The 18,399-nt window shown below is 51.6% G+C and overlaps 1 protein-coding gene across 6 annotated transcripts in view; it reads left to right on the plus strand.

Annotated features, from left to right (window-relative positions):
• The first annotated feature begins 1,062 nt into the window (after positions 1-1,062).
• LOC129469504 (sedoheptulokinase) overlaps positions 1,063-18,399 on the plus strand; it is a 51,247-nt gene continuing 33,910 nt past the window's right edge. For 5 of the 6 annotated variants that reach the window (XR_010118314.1, XR_008653052.2, XR_008653054.2 and 2 more), the window contains exons 1-2: positions 9,566-9,987; positions 15,710-15,851. Coding sequence is in view for 1 of the 6 variants with exons in the window: in XM_055256180.2 (XP_055112155.1) it covers positions 9,820-9,987; positions 15,710-15,851 (310 nt within the window). In the remaining 5 variants the exon portion in view is untranslated. Of the gene's footprint in view, positions 1,191-7,387; positions 7,471-9,565; positions 9,988-15,709; positions 15,852-18,399 lie in introns of those variants that run through there. The other variant, XR_010118315.1, reaches the window with a different exon arrangement.

The raw sequence follows: 18,399 nt of genomic DNA on the forward strand, positions 1-18,399 counted from the left end.
GACTCTAGGCTGGGCGGGGAAGCAGGTGCATGACTGTGATGAGGAGGGTCCTCGCAATGGCAGAGGCTGCCGGCAGGCCTTGTTCCCCCAGCCCAGACCCCGTCACTCAGACCCCAAGGCCCAGTTCCCCCACCCAGACCCCGTCACTCAGACCCCTCAAAGGCTGCCAGCAGCCCCGGTTCCCCCACCCAGACCCTGACACTCAGAGCCCTCAAAGGCAGATGAATTGAGATCTGATATTTTAGATGCTTGGGTTGGAAGGAAACTTTTTTTTTTTTTTTTTTTTTTTGAGACAGAGTCTCGCTCTGTCACCCAGGCTAGAGTACAGTGGCATGATCTTTGCTCACTGCAACCTCCACCTCCCGGGTTCAGGTGATTCTCCTGCCTCAGCCTTCCAAGTAGCTGGAATTACAGGCATGCGGCACCACGTCTGGCTAATTTTTGTATTTTTAGTAGACACGAGGGTTCACCATGTTGGCCAGGCTGGTCTTGAACTCCTGACCTCAGGTGATCCACCTGCCTCGGCCTCCCAAAGCGCTGGGATTACAGGCGTGAGCCACCACACCTGGCCCGGAAGGAAACTTAAAGTTACCCAATTTGACCTCTGATTCTCCGCCTCAATACTCCTACCTGGTAGTTTCTCTTCTTCTGTAACCTCATCTCCTCTAAGGAGATCACAGCCTGAAGCTTGCCCTGCCAGGCCAGGCTCTGCTACCCGGAGCCTCTCAGACCCTGAGAGCTGCCTTCTCCATACTCAGCACATGTGAATGCAGATGGAAGCTCTGTCCCAAGTCCGTAGGTCCCCACAGTCCACAGTCTCCAGTCCCCTGCTGGCTGGCTGGGCTCCTCCGAACAGGATGTCCCCTGGCCCTTGCAGAGAGGCCAAGGTGCTCAGAGCGGCAAAAGGCAGTCCCTTCCTTATGGGGAGCCTCAGGGCCTGGAGGCCACTGTGGTGACTCTGCCCTTCTTTTTCAGGCTCACTGTTCTGAGGTCATTCCGAGGCTTTCTTCTGGGCTTGCATAGCTGGGACTTCCTGTACCACCAGTTCAATTCTGCCTAGAGCTGAGGACCACGCCAGATAAGCAAGTCCCAGAACCAGCCACTGCTCAGGACAGGATGCTCAAAGTGATGCCGGGCGGCCAGCCAGACTCTGGATCCCTAGGGCTCTGCCGGAGGTAGTGCAGGTCAAGGTGAGTGGGAAATCTACATGGCCACAGAGCTCCTACAATCTTTGCATTATAAAATAGGAGGCTGAGGGCCGGGCACAGTGGCTCACACCTGTAATCCTAGCACTTTGGGAGGCCGAGGTGGGTGGATCACCTGAGGTCTGGAGTTGGAGACCAGGGTTGGCCAATATGGCGAAACCCTGTCTCTACCAAAAAGACAAAAAATTAGGCCGGGCGCAGTGGCTCACGCCTGTAATCCCAGCACTTTGGGAGGCCGAGGCGGGCAGATCACGAGGTCAGGAGATCGAGACCATCCTGGCTAACACAGTGAAACCCTGTCTCTACTAAAAATACAAAAAATTAGCTGGGCATGGTGGCGGGCGCCTGTAGTCCCAGCTACTCGGGAGGCTGAGGCAAGAGAATCACTTGAGCCTGGGAAGCGGAGACTGCTGTGAGCTGAGATTGAGCCACTGCTCTCCAGCCTGGGTGACAGAGTGAGACTCCGTCTCAACAAAATAAAATAAAATAAATAAATAGGAGTTTGTGAACACTCCAAGAACCATTGCAGAGAATTTTTATTTCCTCCTTCTTTAGCACCACAGAAAACTGAGGTGCTCAGCAACTGAGATATTGGGCTCCAAAGTCACACAGTTCCATCCTGGCTCTGACACTTCCTAGCTGTGTGACCATGGGTAAGGTACTTACCCTCTGCAAGCCTCCATTTCCTTATCTGTACAATGGGGAGAATGGCGAGACCTATCTCAATGAGTCATTGTGAAGATAAAATGTAGCAATGCTTGTGAAGTGTCTTCCACAAAGCCCAGATGCAAAATAATTGTTACTATTATTATCATCACATGATAACTGCAGGATATTTTTAGCCCAAGGTGGGAGGCAGTTAGGAAGCTGGCCCCATAAGTCTAAAATCTTTACATTGTATCAGATTTACAAAATGAGTCATGACACCATCCTGAGTGCCTCTTAAAAAGAGTGATCATGGCTCACTGCAGCTTTGACCCGGCCAGGCTCAAGCCATCCTCCCACCACTGCCGCCTCTCACCTCAGTAGCTAGGACCACAGGCATGCGCCACCACGCCCAGCTAATTAAAAAAAATGTTTTTGGCCAGGTGTGGTTGCTCACGCCTATAATCCCAGCACTTTGGGAGGCCGAGGCGGGCAGATCACTTGAGGTCAGGAGTTTGAGACCAACCTGGCCAACATGGTGAAACTCTGTCTCTACTGAAAATACAAAAATTACCCAGGTGTGGTGACGCATACCTGTAATCCCAGCTACTTGGGAGGCTGAGGCACTAGAATTGCTTGAACCCGGGAGGCGGAGGTTGCCTGAGATCACGCCACATTGCACTCCAGCCTGTGCAACTGAGCGAGAATCCGTTTCAAAAAAAATTTTTTTTTTTTTTTGTAGAGATGGGTCTCACTATGTCGCTCACGCTGGTGTCAAACTCCTGTGCCCAAGTGATCCTCCCTCTTTGGCCTCCCAAAGTGTTGGGATTACAGGTATGAGCCACCATGCTTGGACAGGTTTTTAGAATTAATTCTTATAGGCCTCTCTCCCACTCTGCACTTACCCAATACCAGCTACTCTGCTATACTCCTAGCTCCCATTTTCTAATTATTGCAAAAGTGAGAGGCAGGCATTTTTTTTTGTTTTTGAGACGGAGTCTCGCTCTGTCGCCCAGGCTGGAGTGCAGTGGCGCGATCTCGACTCACTGCAACCTCTGCCTCCTGGGTTCAAGCAATTCTCCTGCCTCAGCCTCCCGAGTAGCTGGGATTACAGGCACGCATCACCACGCCTGGCTAATTTTTGTATTTTTGGTAGAGACGGGGTTTCACCATGTTAGCCAGGATGGTCTTGATCTCCTGACCTTGTGATCCACCCTCCTCGGCCTCCCAAAGTGCTGGGATTACAGGCGTGAGCCACCGTCCCCGGCTGAGGTAGGCATTATTATTCCTATTTTACATTTCAGGAAACTGGGCATTCTAAGAGGAAAGGTTTCTTGCCTACACAGCTTGAAAATGGTGAGGGCGGGATTCAGACTTAGGCCTGTCTAGTCCAAAGCCTAGGTTCTTGCCACGAGGCTGCACTGCCTCAAGATTCCACCCAGAGAAGTCAGAGACAGACAAGTCTGAAGGCCAGTCATCTCATCTGTGGTCCTTCATAATTACTACCCAAAGCAAAGAGAAGAAAGAAACAGCAAGGGCAAAATGAGGTTGGAGATTCAATTCCAGTGACTTGATTTTATGGTAGCTTCCATTCTTCTTTCCTTTTTTCTTTTTGAGATGGGGAATTGCTCTGTTGCCCAGGCTGGAGTGCAGTGGCGTGATCTCAGCTCACTGCAACCTCCTGCCTCCCGGGTTCAAGTGATTCTCCTACCTCAGCCTCCTAAGTAGCTGGGCTTACAGACGCCCGCCACCATGCCCAGCTAATTTTGTATTTTTAGTAGAGACGGGGTTTCACCACGTTGGCCAGGCTGGTCTCGAACTCCTGACCTCAAGAGATCCACCCCACCTTGGCCTCCCAAAGTGCTGGGATTACAGGCGTGAACTACAGCACCTGGCCCATTCTTCTTTTCTAATGGCATTCAGGAAAGGAGGCAAAGTGATCTCATGCAGCGGGGATCCTATGCAGGTCCCAGCTTTGTTACTTTCTAGCTGTGTGACTTTGGGGAAGCCTTCTACCCTCTCTGGGTCTGCTTCCCCTCTGGGTAACTGGAGTGGTGGTAGCTGGATTTTCTGTTTTTCTCTTAGGGGAATGTATCAGCATTACTAATGGGGCTTTAAAGAGTATGTATGAGCGACTGGGCACACACACACACACACGCCCAGGCACACATGCGCACACACACCCGGGCGCACACACGCGCACACACACACACGCCCAGGCAAACGTGCCCGCGCACACTCCCGGGCACATGCAAATGCTCCAGCCTCAGTCTCACAAAGTCTGATCCTACAGGGTGGGGACAGGGTTCTGACATCTGTATTAAGAAACACCAGATTCCAGGGTCTGAAAGACCTACCTTTCCCGGAAATTGCTTATCTACAAGCTGTGACTACAAACATTACTGATTGTTTAATAAACCTGGAAGAGATGATCACGTGACCAGTGTTTCCTCACAGATGCAAGAGGCAATGGTGCTAGGCTCTGGGGAAACCTCTGCAGGATTTGTATTGTTTGTCAAGGTTCACTTGAAATGGGAATTTAAGATGTACCTGGGCCAGGCACGGTGGCTCACGCCTATAATCCCAGCACTTTGGGAGGCAGGCGAACCACGAGGTCAGGAGCTCGAAACCAGCCTAGCCAACATGGTGAAACCCCATCTCTACTAAAAATACAAAAAACTACCTAGGCATAGTTGCGGGTGCCTGTAATCCCAGCTACTCGGGAGGCTGAGGCAGGAGAATTGCTTGAACCCGGGAGGTGGAGGTTGCAGTGGACTGAGATCGTGCTACTGCACACCAGCCCCAGCGACAGAGTGAGACTCTGTCTCAAAAAAAAAAAAAATGTATCTGATTTTTGTATTTGACCCAACAGGCAAGCTGAGGATCAAATTAATGGGCCCGGCACCTTTGAAGTGCTAAACATGGCTCTTTATGGAAGGAATTCCAGAGATGTTTTGGGCAGTGGGAGAATTGCTAGAAGGGCACGGGCCTCAGAGAGGCCTGCACTGAAGGTCAGTCCTCCTACAAGGACGTGTAACTCCATCCCAGCCTGTGTTCCAAGTGACCCCTAGCCCTGCTGGGCTGTTGCACCCTGTTCCTCAGCCCCTCTCTAAGGGACAGGTTTTCTCATCTTACAAGGGGATGCTGGGCAGACTCCTCAGGTGATCTGTGCCTGGCAGAAGCAGGTACAACAGGCTGGCCACCTCTCCTGCTTCCTGGTGTTTCCCAGGACCCAAGACTCTCTCTGCAAGGTCCACAGGGCAGGGGCATAAGCCATTTTTCTTTTTTTTTTCTTTTAAAGTCTGGGTCTCACTCTGTTGCCCAGGCCGGAGTGCAGTGGTGTGATCATAACTCACTGTAGCCTTCACCTCCTGGGCTCAGGTGATCTTCCTGCCTCAGCCTCCCAAGTAGCTAGGACTACAGGCATGAGCCGCCGCACACAGCTAATTTTTAAAAATTATTTTTTAGTAGAGATGGGGTTTCACTACGTTGCCCAGGTTGGTCTCAAACTCCTGGCCTCAACAGATCTTCCCGCCTCGGCCTCCCAAAGCTCTGGGGTTATAGGCGTGAGCCACTGCTCCAGCCTGAGCCAGTCTTTTAAGATATTATCCCAGGTTGTTGGGGCTCTACCGTTTGACTTTGAGAATCAGCTGCATAGTCTGACTTTAAGAACCAACTGTTCACTTTGATACAGGAAGGGTACAGAGATACCAGGGCAGAAGGCCAATTATATGTGGAACTATCTGGCTCTTTGCCGAACACCTGGATCCCAGACCTGGGTCTACTCCACCACCCCAGTGGCCATATGGCCGAGGGGCAGACAGAGACATGTGGTCTGAATGATTCTAAACCCGTGGCAACAAACAGATCAGATTACTCCTTCCTCTAGCCACCATTTCCCTCTTTAGCAAAGTTGACGTGTCATTTCTAAACTTACCACATTTCTCTACGAGCTTCAGGGGAAAAAGGATAAAAATAGTCAGCCAATTCCTTATCATGTTTCTTGATTTCTCAGAACTAGGAAGAAAACCAGCAAGAGAGAAGTTCAGGTGAATGTTGAATCAGTTCAGCTCCCTGTAGACAATCTGCCCTCTGGAGCATGGATGGCTCATAAAGGACTCCCACTTGACAGCTCTGACCTCAGGGCTTTGCATCACAGCCTCAGAGGGACACCCTAGAGAGGACTTATCTTTCTTTGATATATGGGGGAAACGGGCTCGGAGCAGACAAATGGGTTGTGTAAAGTGCTCCCCTGAGGAAGTGAACAAAGACCAGAATTTTTCCCTCTTCAATTGCTTTTTGCAAAAACTTAGCAGAAGGAAAGAATGCAATTTTACTGGCTTGAGATTCTTTTTCTCCAAAAGTTGTTAAAACTGTGGTCAGATATTTGACACTGTGAACCTACAAACCTCAATGAAATTAATTTCCTTTCCTGTCCTGGGATAAGAGTCTAAGGGCTGATGACACCAACTGACCCTTAAGACTTAAAAAAAAATTTTTTTAAATATACATATTTAAATTTTTGTTTGTTTTTGAGACAGATTCTTGCTCTGTTGCCCAGGCTGGAGTGCAGTGGTGAGAACTCAGTTCACTGAAACCTTCACCCCCTGGGTTCAAGCAATTCCCGTGCCTCAGCCTCCTGAGTAGCTGGGATTACAGGTGCCTGCCACCATGCCCAGCTAACTTTTGTATTTTTAGTAGAGATGGGGTTTCACCCTGTTGGCCAGGCTGGTCTCAAACTTCTGATCTCAAGTAATCTGCCCGCCTCAGCCTCCCAAAGCGCTGGGGTTACAGGTGTGAGCCACCACGCCTGTCAAGACTTTATTTGACAAGTGTCACCACTCCAGGACTGGCTGGGGTCATTCACAAGGAGGACTTGGGGAGGGACGAGCCCCAGAGCAACTCCTTGGTTTAGTGTGGAAGATGGGCAGCTGCATTCCTGTAACCCCAACACACAGCAGGTGAACAGCGGGTCCAGAGCAGGCAGGCCGCATGGATTTCTGTAGCTTGGTCTCTGTGCTGCCTCAGTACACAGTCTCCCGGGCCTCCTGCAAGCTCTGGGTAAGGTCTGTGTGGAGACATCCCTGTTGCCACTCTGATTTCAGCTTCCCCAAGGCCTCCAGCATCTCCTGACATCTGCCTTACACACTCCTCTAGAAGTCTCCCTGGCTGCTCCAGCTGTCTGACCTCTGTTGGCCCCTGTCTCCTCCAGGGTTCTCTCTTTGCCTGCTGCAGGTCTGCCCCATCTGAGACCCTTCCCACCAGCCGGGAATGACCCTGTACCCACTCTCTGGCCTCCTCTGGGGGCCTTGCCCTTGGCGCTGGATCCCTGTTCTCTGTGCCCTGACCTTGGAGGAATTGCCCTCCTGCGTGTATGGAATGACCACAGGCCTCCCTCTCACTCTTGCTGCTCTCTGCTCCTCACACCTGCCCTGTGGCCTCAAGTTCAGGATTCAGTTTGTTGCCCAGGACAGCGTCTGGTTTTTCTCCAGAAATCAGATGCAGAATCAGGCCTAACCAGCTTCTCAAACTCACAGGCTTGGTCAGCAAACATTCCCAAGCCTCAAAGGCTGAGACACCTGGAGGAACGATGCCAGCAGAGACAAAACGACATTGAGAGGTAAGTCAATTAAAATGTTAAAAAACATCAGATTAGGCTGAGTGCAGTGGCTCGTGCATATAATTCCAGCACTTTGGGAGGTTGAGGCAGTTGGATCACTTGAGGTCAGGAGTTCGAGACCAGCCTGGCCAACATGGTGAAACCCCTTCTCTACTAAAAATACAAAAATTAGCCAGGCGTGGTGGCATGTGCCTGTAGTCCCAGCTACTCAGGAGGCTGAGGCAGGAGAATCGCTTGAACCCGGGAGGTGGAGGTTGCAGTGAGCCGAGATTGCACCATTGCACTCCAGCCTGGGTGATAAGAGTGAAACTCCATCTCAAATTAAAAAAAAAACAAAAAACAAAACAGATTGATAATTACATACAACTAGTGGCTTGTGAAAGCTACAAGATAGAAATGAAGTATCTCCTGACAATGGGCTCTGTCTGGCGTGCCCTTCCTATGTAAGTTCTAACTATTGTCCAGGCCTCATTCAGATGTCACAGGTTTCAAGAAGGCTCCTCACCCATTCAGTCCCTTCCCAGGAGCAACCTGGGGCTAGGGGTCTAGTGTGGCAGCTCCCCTCTGCCAGGTATGAGTTGGTCCTGTCCTCTGTTCTACGACCCGGAACTCTCTGGGTCTCCTGCTTTTGGAGAGGGTACACAAATAGTGGTAAGGGCTGTGTGCACTGGAGACAGGCTTGACCTATTTATTACTTATGTGACCTTGTGGTGCTGAACAGGGACAGTGGTAACTACCTCAGAGGACTTAAATGAGATGTAAAGCACGCATTGTCAAGTGGGACTAAAATTGGCTGGGGGTAGGCTGGGCACGGTGGCTCATGCCTGTCATCCCAGCACTTTGGGAGGCCGAGGTGAGCGCATCACCTGAGGTCAGGAGTTCGAGACCAGCCTGGCCAACATGGTGAATCCCCGTCTCTACTAAAAATACAAAAATTAGCTGGGCATGGTGGCTCAGGCCTGTAGTCCCAGCTACTCGGGAGGCTGAGGTAGGAGAATCGCTTGAACCCCGGAGGTGGAGGTTGCAGTGAGCCGAAATCGCGCCACTGCACTCCAGCCTGGGTGACAGAGGCTGGAGACTCCATCTCAAAAAAAAAAAAAAAAAATTGGCTTGGGATGGTGGTGAAGAAATTTGGCTATTACAATGGTTTGTGGCCACATAAACAAATACATAGCGTACTAGTGGTATTAAATTTTATGGGAGAGGGGTGGGTAGGGATAATGAGGTTGAGAAACAAGGATATAAAGTGGTTACCTCTGTTGCTTAGGGCGCCTAGCGAGCTCTAACAAAACAGTAATCCTCAATGTTACTGGAAGAGGCAGAGATCAGAAGTCCTCCCTTCGCCCAGTGTGAAAACCCGGAGGGGAGGATGGGGTCTCGTGCTGCTCAGTCCCCCGGAGCCCCGCACTCCGCACGTCAACCGGCGCTCTCGCAAAGGTTCTCTCAGCGTTTCCAAAGCAATCTGCAAATTCCCCAACCCAGACCCAGGCGGCAACTGAGCAGAAGGGAAGGGGCTGGGAACGGCACCCACCCCGGCAGCCCGCTGTCCCTACCTCGGCTGACCACCGCTCGGGCCCTTCCACCCGGAGGTTGTCCCGTGTCGCGAGGCCAGCACTAGTGGCGGGGAACGGAGCCCGCCGCGGCTGAGGGCGCTGGACCCCCGGCAGGCTGCCCCGCTGACCTGCTGTGCCTCAAGGGGCCCGCCTGGGAAACAGGGGAGGCCGCGCCCGCTCTCACCTGAGCCCCCCAGGCTCGAGGAACCGCCCTCACGGGACGCAGGAGCCTCGCCAGGTGCCGGTCTGGAATGCACCGCGTTCCCCGGCCCGGCTAGACTTTGGCAGAGGCGGGTCCGCTGTCACCTGACCTCCGCCATCTGACTCTTGGGGCCCGATCTCGGCGAGATGCGCTCTGGGAGTTGTAGTTTCCGCGCGTCTTAGCCGGACAGAACGCAGCTGGGTCGGGCCGGGGCGCAGGGATCGGGGCTCCGGCGTGAGGGAAGATGAGGACCGCTGCCAGGGACGCAGAGGCTCTTTGACACGCCAGCGCCTCCCGGCTCCTTTGGTGAGTGAAACTCAGACCGCCCTCCACTGGGCGGAAACCAGAGCCCGCGGGGCGGGGCTCCCTTTAGGTCCCGCCTTCCGCTGCCTCTCCGCCTATAGTCGGAGCCCGCCGCGAGGGTTGCGTGGAAGCTCGCCTTCCCCGGCCAATGGGAAGACGAGAAGCCTCCATGTTGGGTGTGGCTGAAAGATTGGCAGGCGACTCCCCGCCCCTGCCCCGCCCCGCTGGGCGAAGAACGCGGACTTGCGGGGCCGCCGGCTGCGGACTGGAGCTGCGCGGGTCAGGGAGATAATGGCTGCGCGGCCGATCACCCTCGGCATTGACCTGGGCACCACATCTGTGAAGGCCGCTCTGCTGAGGGCCGCGCCCGACGACCCATCTGGGTTCGAGGTGCTGGCGAGCTGTACCCGCGCTGCGCGGGCAGAGGCGGCGGTCGAGAGCGCGGTGGCCGGGACCCAGGTGAGGTAGCGCCCCGGGGCTGCGCCGCCTCCAGAAGCCTCCTGACCACCCTCTTCCACCCCAGGAGGCCTCCCTGACAGCCCTTCCCGCAATGAAGTCTCTATTCCAGCTTGTCCCCAGCTTCTCCAGGGGCCCCTCTGCCTGCAGCAGCTGTGCTCATGATCCCTTAGGTCTGGTTCCAGAATCCTTCCCACCCGCTGGGACCGATCCCCCCCCCACCCCGCCGCGACTCTCTGGCCTCCTCTGGGGTCCTTGCGCTTGGTGCTGGATCCCTGTGCTCTCTGTCCCCTGACCTTGGAGGAACTGAACCTCTTGTGTGTATGGAATGACCACAGGCCAACCTCTCATTCTTGCTGCTCTCCGCTCCTCACACCTGCCCTGTGACCTCAAGTTCAGGATTCAGTTTGTTGCCCAGGGCAGAGTCTGGGTTTTCCTCCGGAAATCAGATGCCAAATCAGGCCTAATTGGCTCCTGGCTCATTCCACAGAAGCAGAATGCGGACCAAGAAACCCTTGGTCTGCCGGGCGTGGTGGCTCACGCCTGTAATCTCAGCGCTTTGGGAGGCCGAGGCGGGCGGATCACGAGGTCAGGAGATCAAGACCATTCTGGCTAACACGGTGAAACCTTGTCTGTACTAAAAATACAAAAAATTAGCCGGGCGTGGTGGCGGGCGCCTGTAGTCCCAGCTAGTCGAGAGGCTGAGGCAGGAGAATGTCGTGAACCCGGGAGGCGGAGCTTGCAGTGAGTCGAGATCGCGCCACTGCACTCCAGCCTGGGTGACAGAGGGAGACTCCGTCTCAAAAAAAAAAAAAAGAAAACAAAAAACAAACAAAAAAAATTAGCCGGTGGCGCGTGCCTGTGATGCCAGCTACACAGGAGGCTGAGGCAAGAGAATCGCTTGAACCCTGGAGGCGGAGGTTGCGGTGAGCCGAGATCGTGCCATTGCACTCCAGCCTGGGCAACAAGAGTTAAAAACTCTGTCTCAAAAAAAAAAAAAAGAAACCCTGGTCAGCCAAAGACCCCCAGCCTCAAAAGCTGAGACATCCTGCAGGAAAGACATCTTGAGAGCATATAGACATTTTTAAAAAAGTTTTAAAAATTTGTTTTTAAAAAGGGTGAGGTTGATAAGTATACACTACAATTACTGGCTTGTGAAAGCTACAAGGTAGAAATGGACAATTTCAGGATCGTGGGCTCTGTTGGAGATGTAGGTAGGTTCAGAAAAGATGTTAATCTTCAGAGCTGGGTCCCGTTAATTCCCTAAAAAGGAAAAGTGAACTGTGTTCAGTTAATTGAGGATAGAAATTAAGAGCAAGGGGCTTTCTGTGTAACCTCACGTGATTTTTTCCTGGGCCTCAGCTTGTTCTGAGTTGCAATAGGCAGCCTCTAAGGCCCCTTTCAGCCACAAACCTTGGTTTTCTGAGCCAAGATCCACTCCCAAGAGCTTTCTTTTCTTTTTTCTTTTTCTTTCTTTCTTTTCTTTTTTTTTTTTCTTTTGAGACCGAGTCTCACTCTGTTGCCCAGGCTGGAGTGCAGTGGCGTGATCTTGGCTCACTGCAACCTCCGCCTCCCGGGTTCAAGCGATTCTCCTGCTTCAGCCTCCCGAGTAGCTGGTACTACGGGTGTGAGCCACCACACCCGGCTAATTTTTGTATTTTCAGTAGAGACAGGGTTTCGCCATGTTGTCCAGGCTGGTCTTGAACTCCTAACCTCAAGTGATCCACCCACTTCAGCCTCCCAAAGTGCTGAAGGTGTGAGCCACTGCACCTGGCCGAGCTTTGTTTGTCACAAGCTCTTGCCACATACATGGACACGGTTGTTTAGGGTTCAGAGCCCATTTGGCTCAGAAGCATTTCTGAGGATAAGGGTTTCAGGAGCACTTTGTATCTACATAGAAGCTTTCAAGATTAGTTTGGTTGGGGCATTAGGGCATATTAAAAGGATTCTCACTTAAAGGACTATGAATGGGAGGCAAAGTTGGCTCTGACCCTGGCGGGGTGAGCAGGAGAGCTGGGGTTAGGGGAGAGTAGGCTCAGAAAGTGCCCCTTTCTCTTGAAATAGGGCAACTTTTTTTTTTTTTTTTTTTGAAACAGGGTCTCGCTCTGTCACCTAGGCTGGAGTGCAGTGGTGCAATCTCTGCTCACTGAAACCTCTGCCTCCCGGGTTCAAGTGATTCTCGTGCCTCAGCCTCCTGAGTAGCTGGGATTACAGGTGTGTGCCACCATGCTTGGCGAATTTTTTTGTATTTTTAGTAGAGAGAGGGTTTCACCATGTTGGCAGGGCTGGTCTCAAACTCCTGACCTCAACTGATCCGCCCACCTCGGTTTCCCAAAGTGCTGGGATTACAGGTGTGAGCCACCCCGCCCACATGGCCACTTCTTGAAAACTTTTCTGCATTCCCTGCCCAGCTTTCAGTAGGCTGTTCTGTGCTTACAGGCTCACCCGGTATGCCACACCTGTCTAATGAAGTGCTTAGCGGAGGCCAGTCATTAACCCCCCCACGCCACATATGAATCGTGCTCTGGGACAAACAGCACTGCTGTGAGTTAGTCTATATAGCAGGGTTTCTCAACCTTGGTGCTGCTGACATTTTGGGCTACATAGTTTTTGTTGTGGTGAGGGGTGTCCTGCACGTTGTAGAATGTTTAGCAGCATCTCTGGCCTACTAGATGCCAACCACGTTTGCCCCTCTTCCCCAGATGTGACAATCAAAATTGTCTCCATGTTGCCAAATGTTCCCCAAAGTAGGAAACAAAATCACCCCAAGTAGAAACCAGTGATCTATAGTCATATCTGTGGCCAGGCTCAGTGGCTCACGCCTGTAATCCCAGCACTTTGGGAGGCTGAGACAGGCGGATCACTTGAGGTCAGGAGTTCGAGACTAGCCTGGCCAACATGGTGAAACCCTGTCTCTACTAAAAATACAAAAATTAGCCAGGCATAGTCATGCATGCTTGTAATCCCAGCTACTCGGGAGGCTGAGGCAGGAGAATCGCTTGAACTCGGGAGGCGGAGGTTGCAGTGAGCTGTGATTGCGCCACTGCACTCCAGCCTGGGCGACAGAGTGAGACTCTGACTCCAAAAAAAAAAAAAAAAAAGTAATATCTGCTGGCTGTGTTCTTTCCTCAAGTTCATACTTTTCACTCATAAGTATTAGCTATACCAGGGTCAAGCTTGGCAGCTGTGCAGACAATCATAGTTTTTGGTATTTGCCCATTTAAAATACAAGGTTTTTGAGGGCACTTCTGTGACCCTTTCACAGTTTATATTTATTTTTCCTCTCTGGGCATCAGTTTCCTGCGCTGTAAAAAGAGGCCTGGGGACTAGGATTGAATGAGCTTCTAAGTACGGTGTGCAAGTCTAAAGCTTGAGGATTTGATGTGGATGTGGACCAACCGATATTCTGAGCCAAGGAGTGGGGACAGCGCCTATTTCTGTTACACTGGGGGTCTGTCCAAGAGCTACTCCCTAATCACACCCACCCCTAAAGCTGTTTCTAACTGCTGAACACTGCCTCCTTGTCTTTACCACATCCAGCCTGCTTACTTCTTCCCATGTCTCCACCCACACAACTCATGCACCCACTCACCCTGGGCCCATTTTAAACAGCAGCTCTGTCCTGGGATGACGCGCCAACCCACGGCCATGTAGAGTCTCACTGTGTTGCCGAGGCTGGTCTCAAATTTCTGGGATCAAGTGATCCTCCTGCTTCAACCTTCCCATTAGCTGAGATTATAGGCGTGAGCCACTGCGCCCAGCTGGGAGGACTCTTTAAACTAGCTCTGTCTAGTAGAAATATGACCTGCGGTCCAGGCGCGGTGGCTCACGCCTGTAATCCTAGCACTTTGGGAGGCCGAGGCGGGTGAATCATGAGGTCAAGAGATGGAGACCATCCTGGCTAACACGGTGAAACCCCGTCTCTACTAAAAATACAAAAATTAGCTGGGCGTGGTGGCATGTGCCTGTAGTCTCAGGTTCTCAGGAGGCTGAGGCAGGAGAATCGCATGAACCTGGGAGGCAGACGATGCAGTGAGCTGAGATCGCACCACTGCACTTCAGCCTGGTGACAGAGCGAGCCTCCCTCAAAAAAAAAAGAAATGTAACCTACAAATGGAGCCAGGTGTGGCCTTTTCAATTTTCTAGCAGCCCTATTAAAAGAAATAAAAGGAAACAAGTGAAATTAATTTTAATTGCATATTTTATTTAACCCAGTGTATCCAACACATTATCATTTTGGTGTGTGATAATCAAGGCTGGGCGCGGTGACTCACACCTGTAATCCCAGCACTTTGGGAGGCCAAGGCGGGCGAATCCCTGAGGTCAGGAGTTTGACACCAGCCTGGCCAACATGGTAAAACCGCGTCTCTACTAAAAATACAAAAATTAGCCTGGCATGGTGGTGTGAGCCTGTAATCCCAGCTACTCAGGAGGCTGAGGCAGGAGAATCACTTGAACCTGGGAGGCGGAGGTTGCAGTGAGCCAAGATTACACCACTGCACTGTAGCTTGGGCAACAGAGCGAGACTCTATCTCTAAAAAAAAAAAAAAAAAAAAAAAAACAGTATTAAATGAGATAGTGTATGTTTTTTGTCATACTAAATTGCAGTCCAGTGTGTGTTTTACATTTACATCTCCATTCAGACTAGCCACGTGGCTAACGACTTTGGTATTGGACAGTGAGGGTCTAAACAAATGTCTCTTCCCAGGACCCTTCTTCCTGCCCCCCACCCCCCTGTCCCCACCCTGCTCTTCTTTCCTCCCTCTGGGGATCCTGCGTAGCCACCTGGCTCCTCTGTGCCTCTTGTCTTCCACTTCCTCTTGGCTGTGGTGTCTCTTGCATGTAGAATCCTTGTTGGGCTCTGGGGCTGCTCCCTAGGAAAAGGCTGTGCTTCCCCTGTACTCCTTGCTCCATCCTGCCCCTCCTCTCCTCCCTTCTTCCTCTTCTTTCTTCCTGCTTGTTAGGAGCCAAGAGCTGCCCCTGACCAAAGCCACAGACTGACAGGGGCAAGTGAGAGGTTTTCCGGGGAGGAGAAGACAGCACTCCCTGGAGGGAAGCAAGACGTCTGAGAACTCAGCCTTCAGATGCCTTTCTAAGACCTTAGCTTTGCTAGTTCCTCAAAAAGCTGACATTTATTGAGAGCTGAGCCACAACTCTCTTCCCCTTCTTCTCTTCTGAACTTTCTGTAGATTCCTCTAGTTGGTTTTTTTGAGATGGAGTCTCACTTTGTCACCCAGGCTGGAGTGCCGTGGCGCGATCTTGGCTCACTGCAACCTCTGCCTCCCGGATTCAACCGATTCTCCTGCCTCAGCCTCCTGAGTAGCTGGGATTACAGGTGCAGGCCACCATACCCGGCTAATTTTTTGTATTTTTAGTAGAGACGGGGTTTCATCATGTTGTTTGGCTAGGCTGGTCTCGAACTCCTGACCTCAAGTGATCCGCCCACCTTGGCCTCCCAATGTGCTGGGATTATAGGCTTGAGCCACTGTGCCTGGACTTATTTCTTCTATTTATAGCACAGAGAATGCTGTTCTCAGCTGAGGCTGACCCCAGTGGAGGGCAGGCCCGGGCAGTTTGCTGCAACTCACCTGCAGCAGTGCCTCAACTGTGAAGTTAGAGAGTGGACTCTACCCACTACATTCCTACTCCAGGACATCCTGGGAGGCCTGCACCCCTCCCCTGCCTGTGTGTCTGCCCCTGCCCGTGTGTTCTCTTTTGCTTCCAGGGGCGGGAGCAGGATGTGAGTAGAATCCTCCAAGCCCTACACGAGTGCCTTGCTGCCCTTCCCAGGCCCCAGCTCCGGAGCGTCGTGGGCATCGGGGTGTCGGGCCAGATGCATGGAGTCGTGTTTTGGAAGACAGGCCAAGGTATGCTGTCTTCCAGAACTAGAGCAGTGCTGCACAGGGCTTTCTGTGAAGGGTCGGGTTATCCAGCGGTGGGAATAGGGTCTTGTTTCTTGGAATGGACGAACACAGGCTGCCTCCTGCGTGGGTGAGCATTCTGTTTGTACCAATGTGAAGTGAGCAAGGGAACTGCCCACTCCCACATCATCAGCACGTTATCCACAAACAGGCAGAGGGAAGAGAGTGTTTTCTGGGATTCTCCTGAAGGATTCAGCGGAGTGCATTTTCCATAGCTTTCTCTTTACTGGGTCAGTATCTCAGAACGTTAGTGCAGACAACCGAGAGATTGGCTGTAGCTGCAAGAGATGCCAGGACATGGAGGGCACGCTTTTGAATTGGGGCACATTTGTCGTTGTTTACATATTTGTGATTTTGAAAATTCCAGGGCATATCTTTTTTTGTTTGTTTGTTTTAAGATGGAGTTTCACTCTTGTTACCCAGGCTGGAGTGCAATGGCGCAACTCAGCTCACTGCAGCCTCTGCCTCCCGGGTTCAAGTGATCTTCCTGCCTCAGCCTCCAGAGTAGCTGGGACTACAGGTGCCTGCCACCACATCCAGCTGGTTTTTGTATTTTTAGTAGAGACGGGGTTTCACCTTGTTGGCCAGGCTGGTCTCGAACTCCTGACCTCAAATGATCCACCTGCCTCAGCCTCCCCAAGTGCTGGGATTACAGGTGTGAGCCACCGCGCCCGCTGGCATATCCTTTTTATGGGTTCAGTTGCTAAGCATTTCTAGTTGGTTGTCTTATGAAGATCTGCCACAGTGCAGAGGTGGGTAACCTGTTCTATTTGGCCTTGAAGAGGACAGCTAAGACAGTAAAGCCACGATGAGCACTTCACATGCCTGGTGCCTGGCTGAGGACATCAGCTGCATGATCTCATCGGATATTCCCAACAACCTGGTGACATAGGTTACACTGTTGTCCCCATTGTGTGGATGAGAGGTTGAGGTTCAGAGAGGTTAGAATAATATGCTCAGGGTCATATTTCAGCAAGTGAACCTCACTTTTGAATCCAAGTCTGTCCGAGGAGCTTTTAAAGGCCTGGCAGGGTTGTTTTTGGTGGAGGACCAGAGCTGCAGGGGACACAGTGGCTCAGTGAGAGACTTCCCAGCAGAATGCCCAAGGAAGTATGAGGCTCCTGTAGGAAGTTGGGAGCTCCCTGTTATGGCAGGCATTAAAAAAACTTTAAGCCTGGGCGTGGTGGCTCATGCCTGTAAATCCCAACACTTTGGGAAGCCGAGGCAGGAGGAGTATTGCTTGAGGCCAGGAGTTCAGGACTAGCCTGGGCAACATAGTGGGACCCCGTCTCTACAAAAGATGCAAAAATAAGTTGGGTGTGGTGCAACATGTTTGTAGTCCCAGCTACTTGGGAGGCTGAGGTGAGAGGATCACTGGAGCCCTGGAGGTTGAGGCTGCAGTGAGCTGTGATTGCTCCACTGTACTCCAGCCTGGGCTACAGAGCAAGACCCTGTCTCAGAAAACAACAACAACAAATCAAACTTTAAAAGAAATTATATTGGCCAGGCACGATGGCTCACGCCTGTAATCCCAGCACTTTGGGAGGCTGAGGCGGGCAGATCACGAGGTCAGGAATTACAGACCAGCGTGGCCAACATGGTGAAACCCCATCTCTACTAAAAATACAAAAATTAGCTAGGTATGGTGGTGTGTGCCTATAATCCTAGCTACTCGGGAGGCTAAGGCAGGAAAATCACTTGAACCCGGGAGGCAGAGGTTGCAGTGAGCCGAGATCGCGCCACTGCACTCCAACCTGGGCGACAGAACAAGACTCCATCTCAAAAAAAAAAAAAGAAAAGAAATTGTAAAAGATTTAATTTAGACAAACAAAAATAGGGAGAGTAGTGCTATGAACCAGCATATACCCATCACTCAGCTTCAACAAAATCAACATTTTACTGCAGATCAACATTTTAAGCAGAAGATGGACGGCTACTTTGGGGGGCTGTAGTTATGAGGATTTCAACATTTGATTCATCCCTTTCTACGTGGAGAGTCGGCAATTTAGAGTGCCCTGAAGTGCGTGGTGACCTGCCCGTCAGTGGGACTGGCATTTAGTGATGCACCCTTTAATCACTCCCAGGATGGGGCTGGGCAATCGTAGGAGCTGATGCAGGCTCTTCCTCCTCCCCTTCCTCCCTCCTGTCCGCCTATCATCAGGCCCACCAGGGCCGTGGGAGCTGCTTGGCACCGAGCAGTGGCAGGAGCAGAAGGCGATTAGGGTATCAAGGCTAACCTCTCAGAGGGAGTCTAGGTTGTAAAAGCTTTTAAAACTCCTTAATTTTGCATTAATGAGAATAAATGTCCTTTTAATACTAAAACCCTTCCCAAAGAGGACAGCAGAGAGCTGATGATGTGGTCCGCTCACATGCCTTCCTTTCTGCCTGTCTCCTGGGCTCCCTAACAACCACACAAACCATCAGCCACATCGTTGGAAAGAGCTGCTTAATATTTTATTGAGCCAGCCCACATGCCTTCTGGGATTGTTTTCTG

This window comes from Symphalangus syndactylus, chromosome 20, assembly GCF_028878055.3.
Source record: "Symphalangus syndactylus isolate Jambi chromosome 20, NHGRI_mSymSyn1-v2.1_pri, whole genome shotgun sequence".
NCBI lineage: Eukaryota > Metazoa > Chordata > Mammalia > Primates > Hylobatidae > Symphalangus > Symphalangus syndactylus.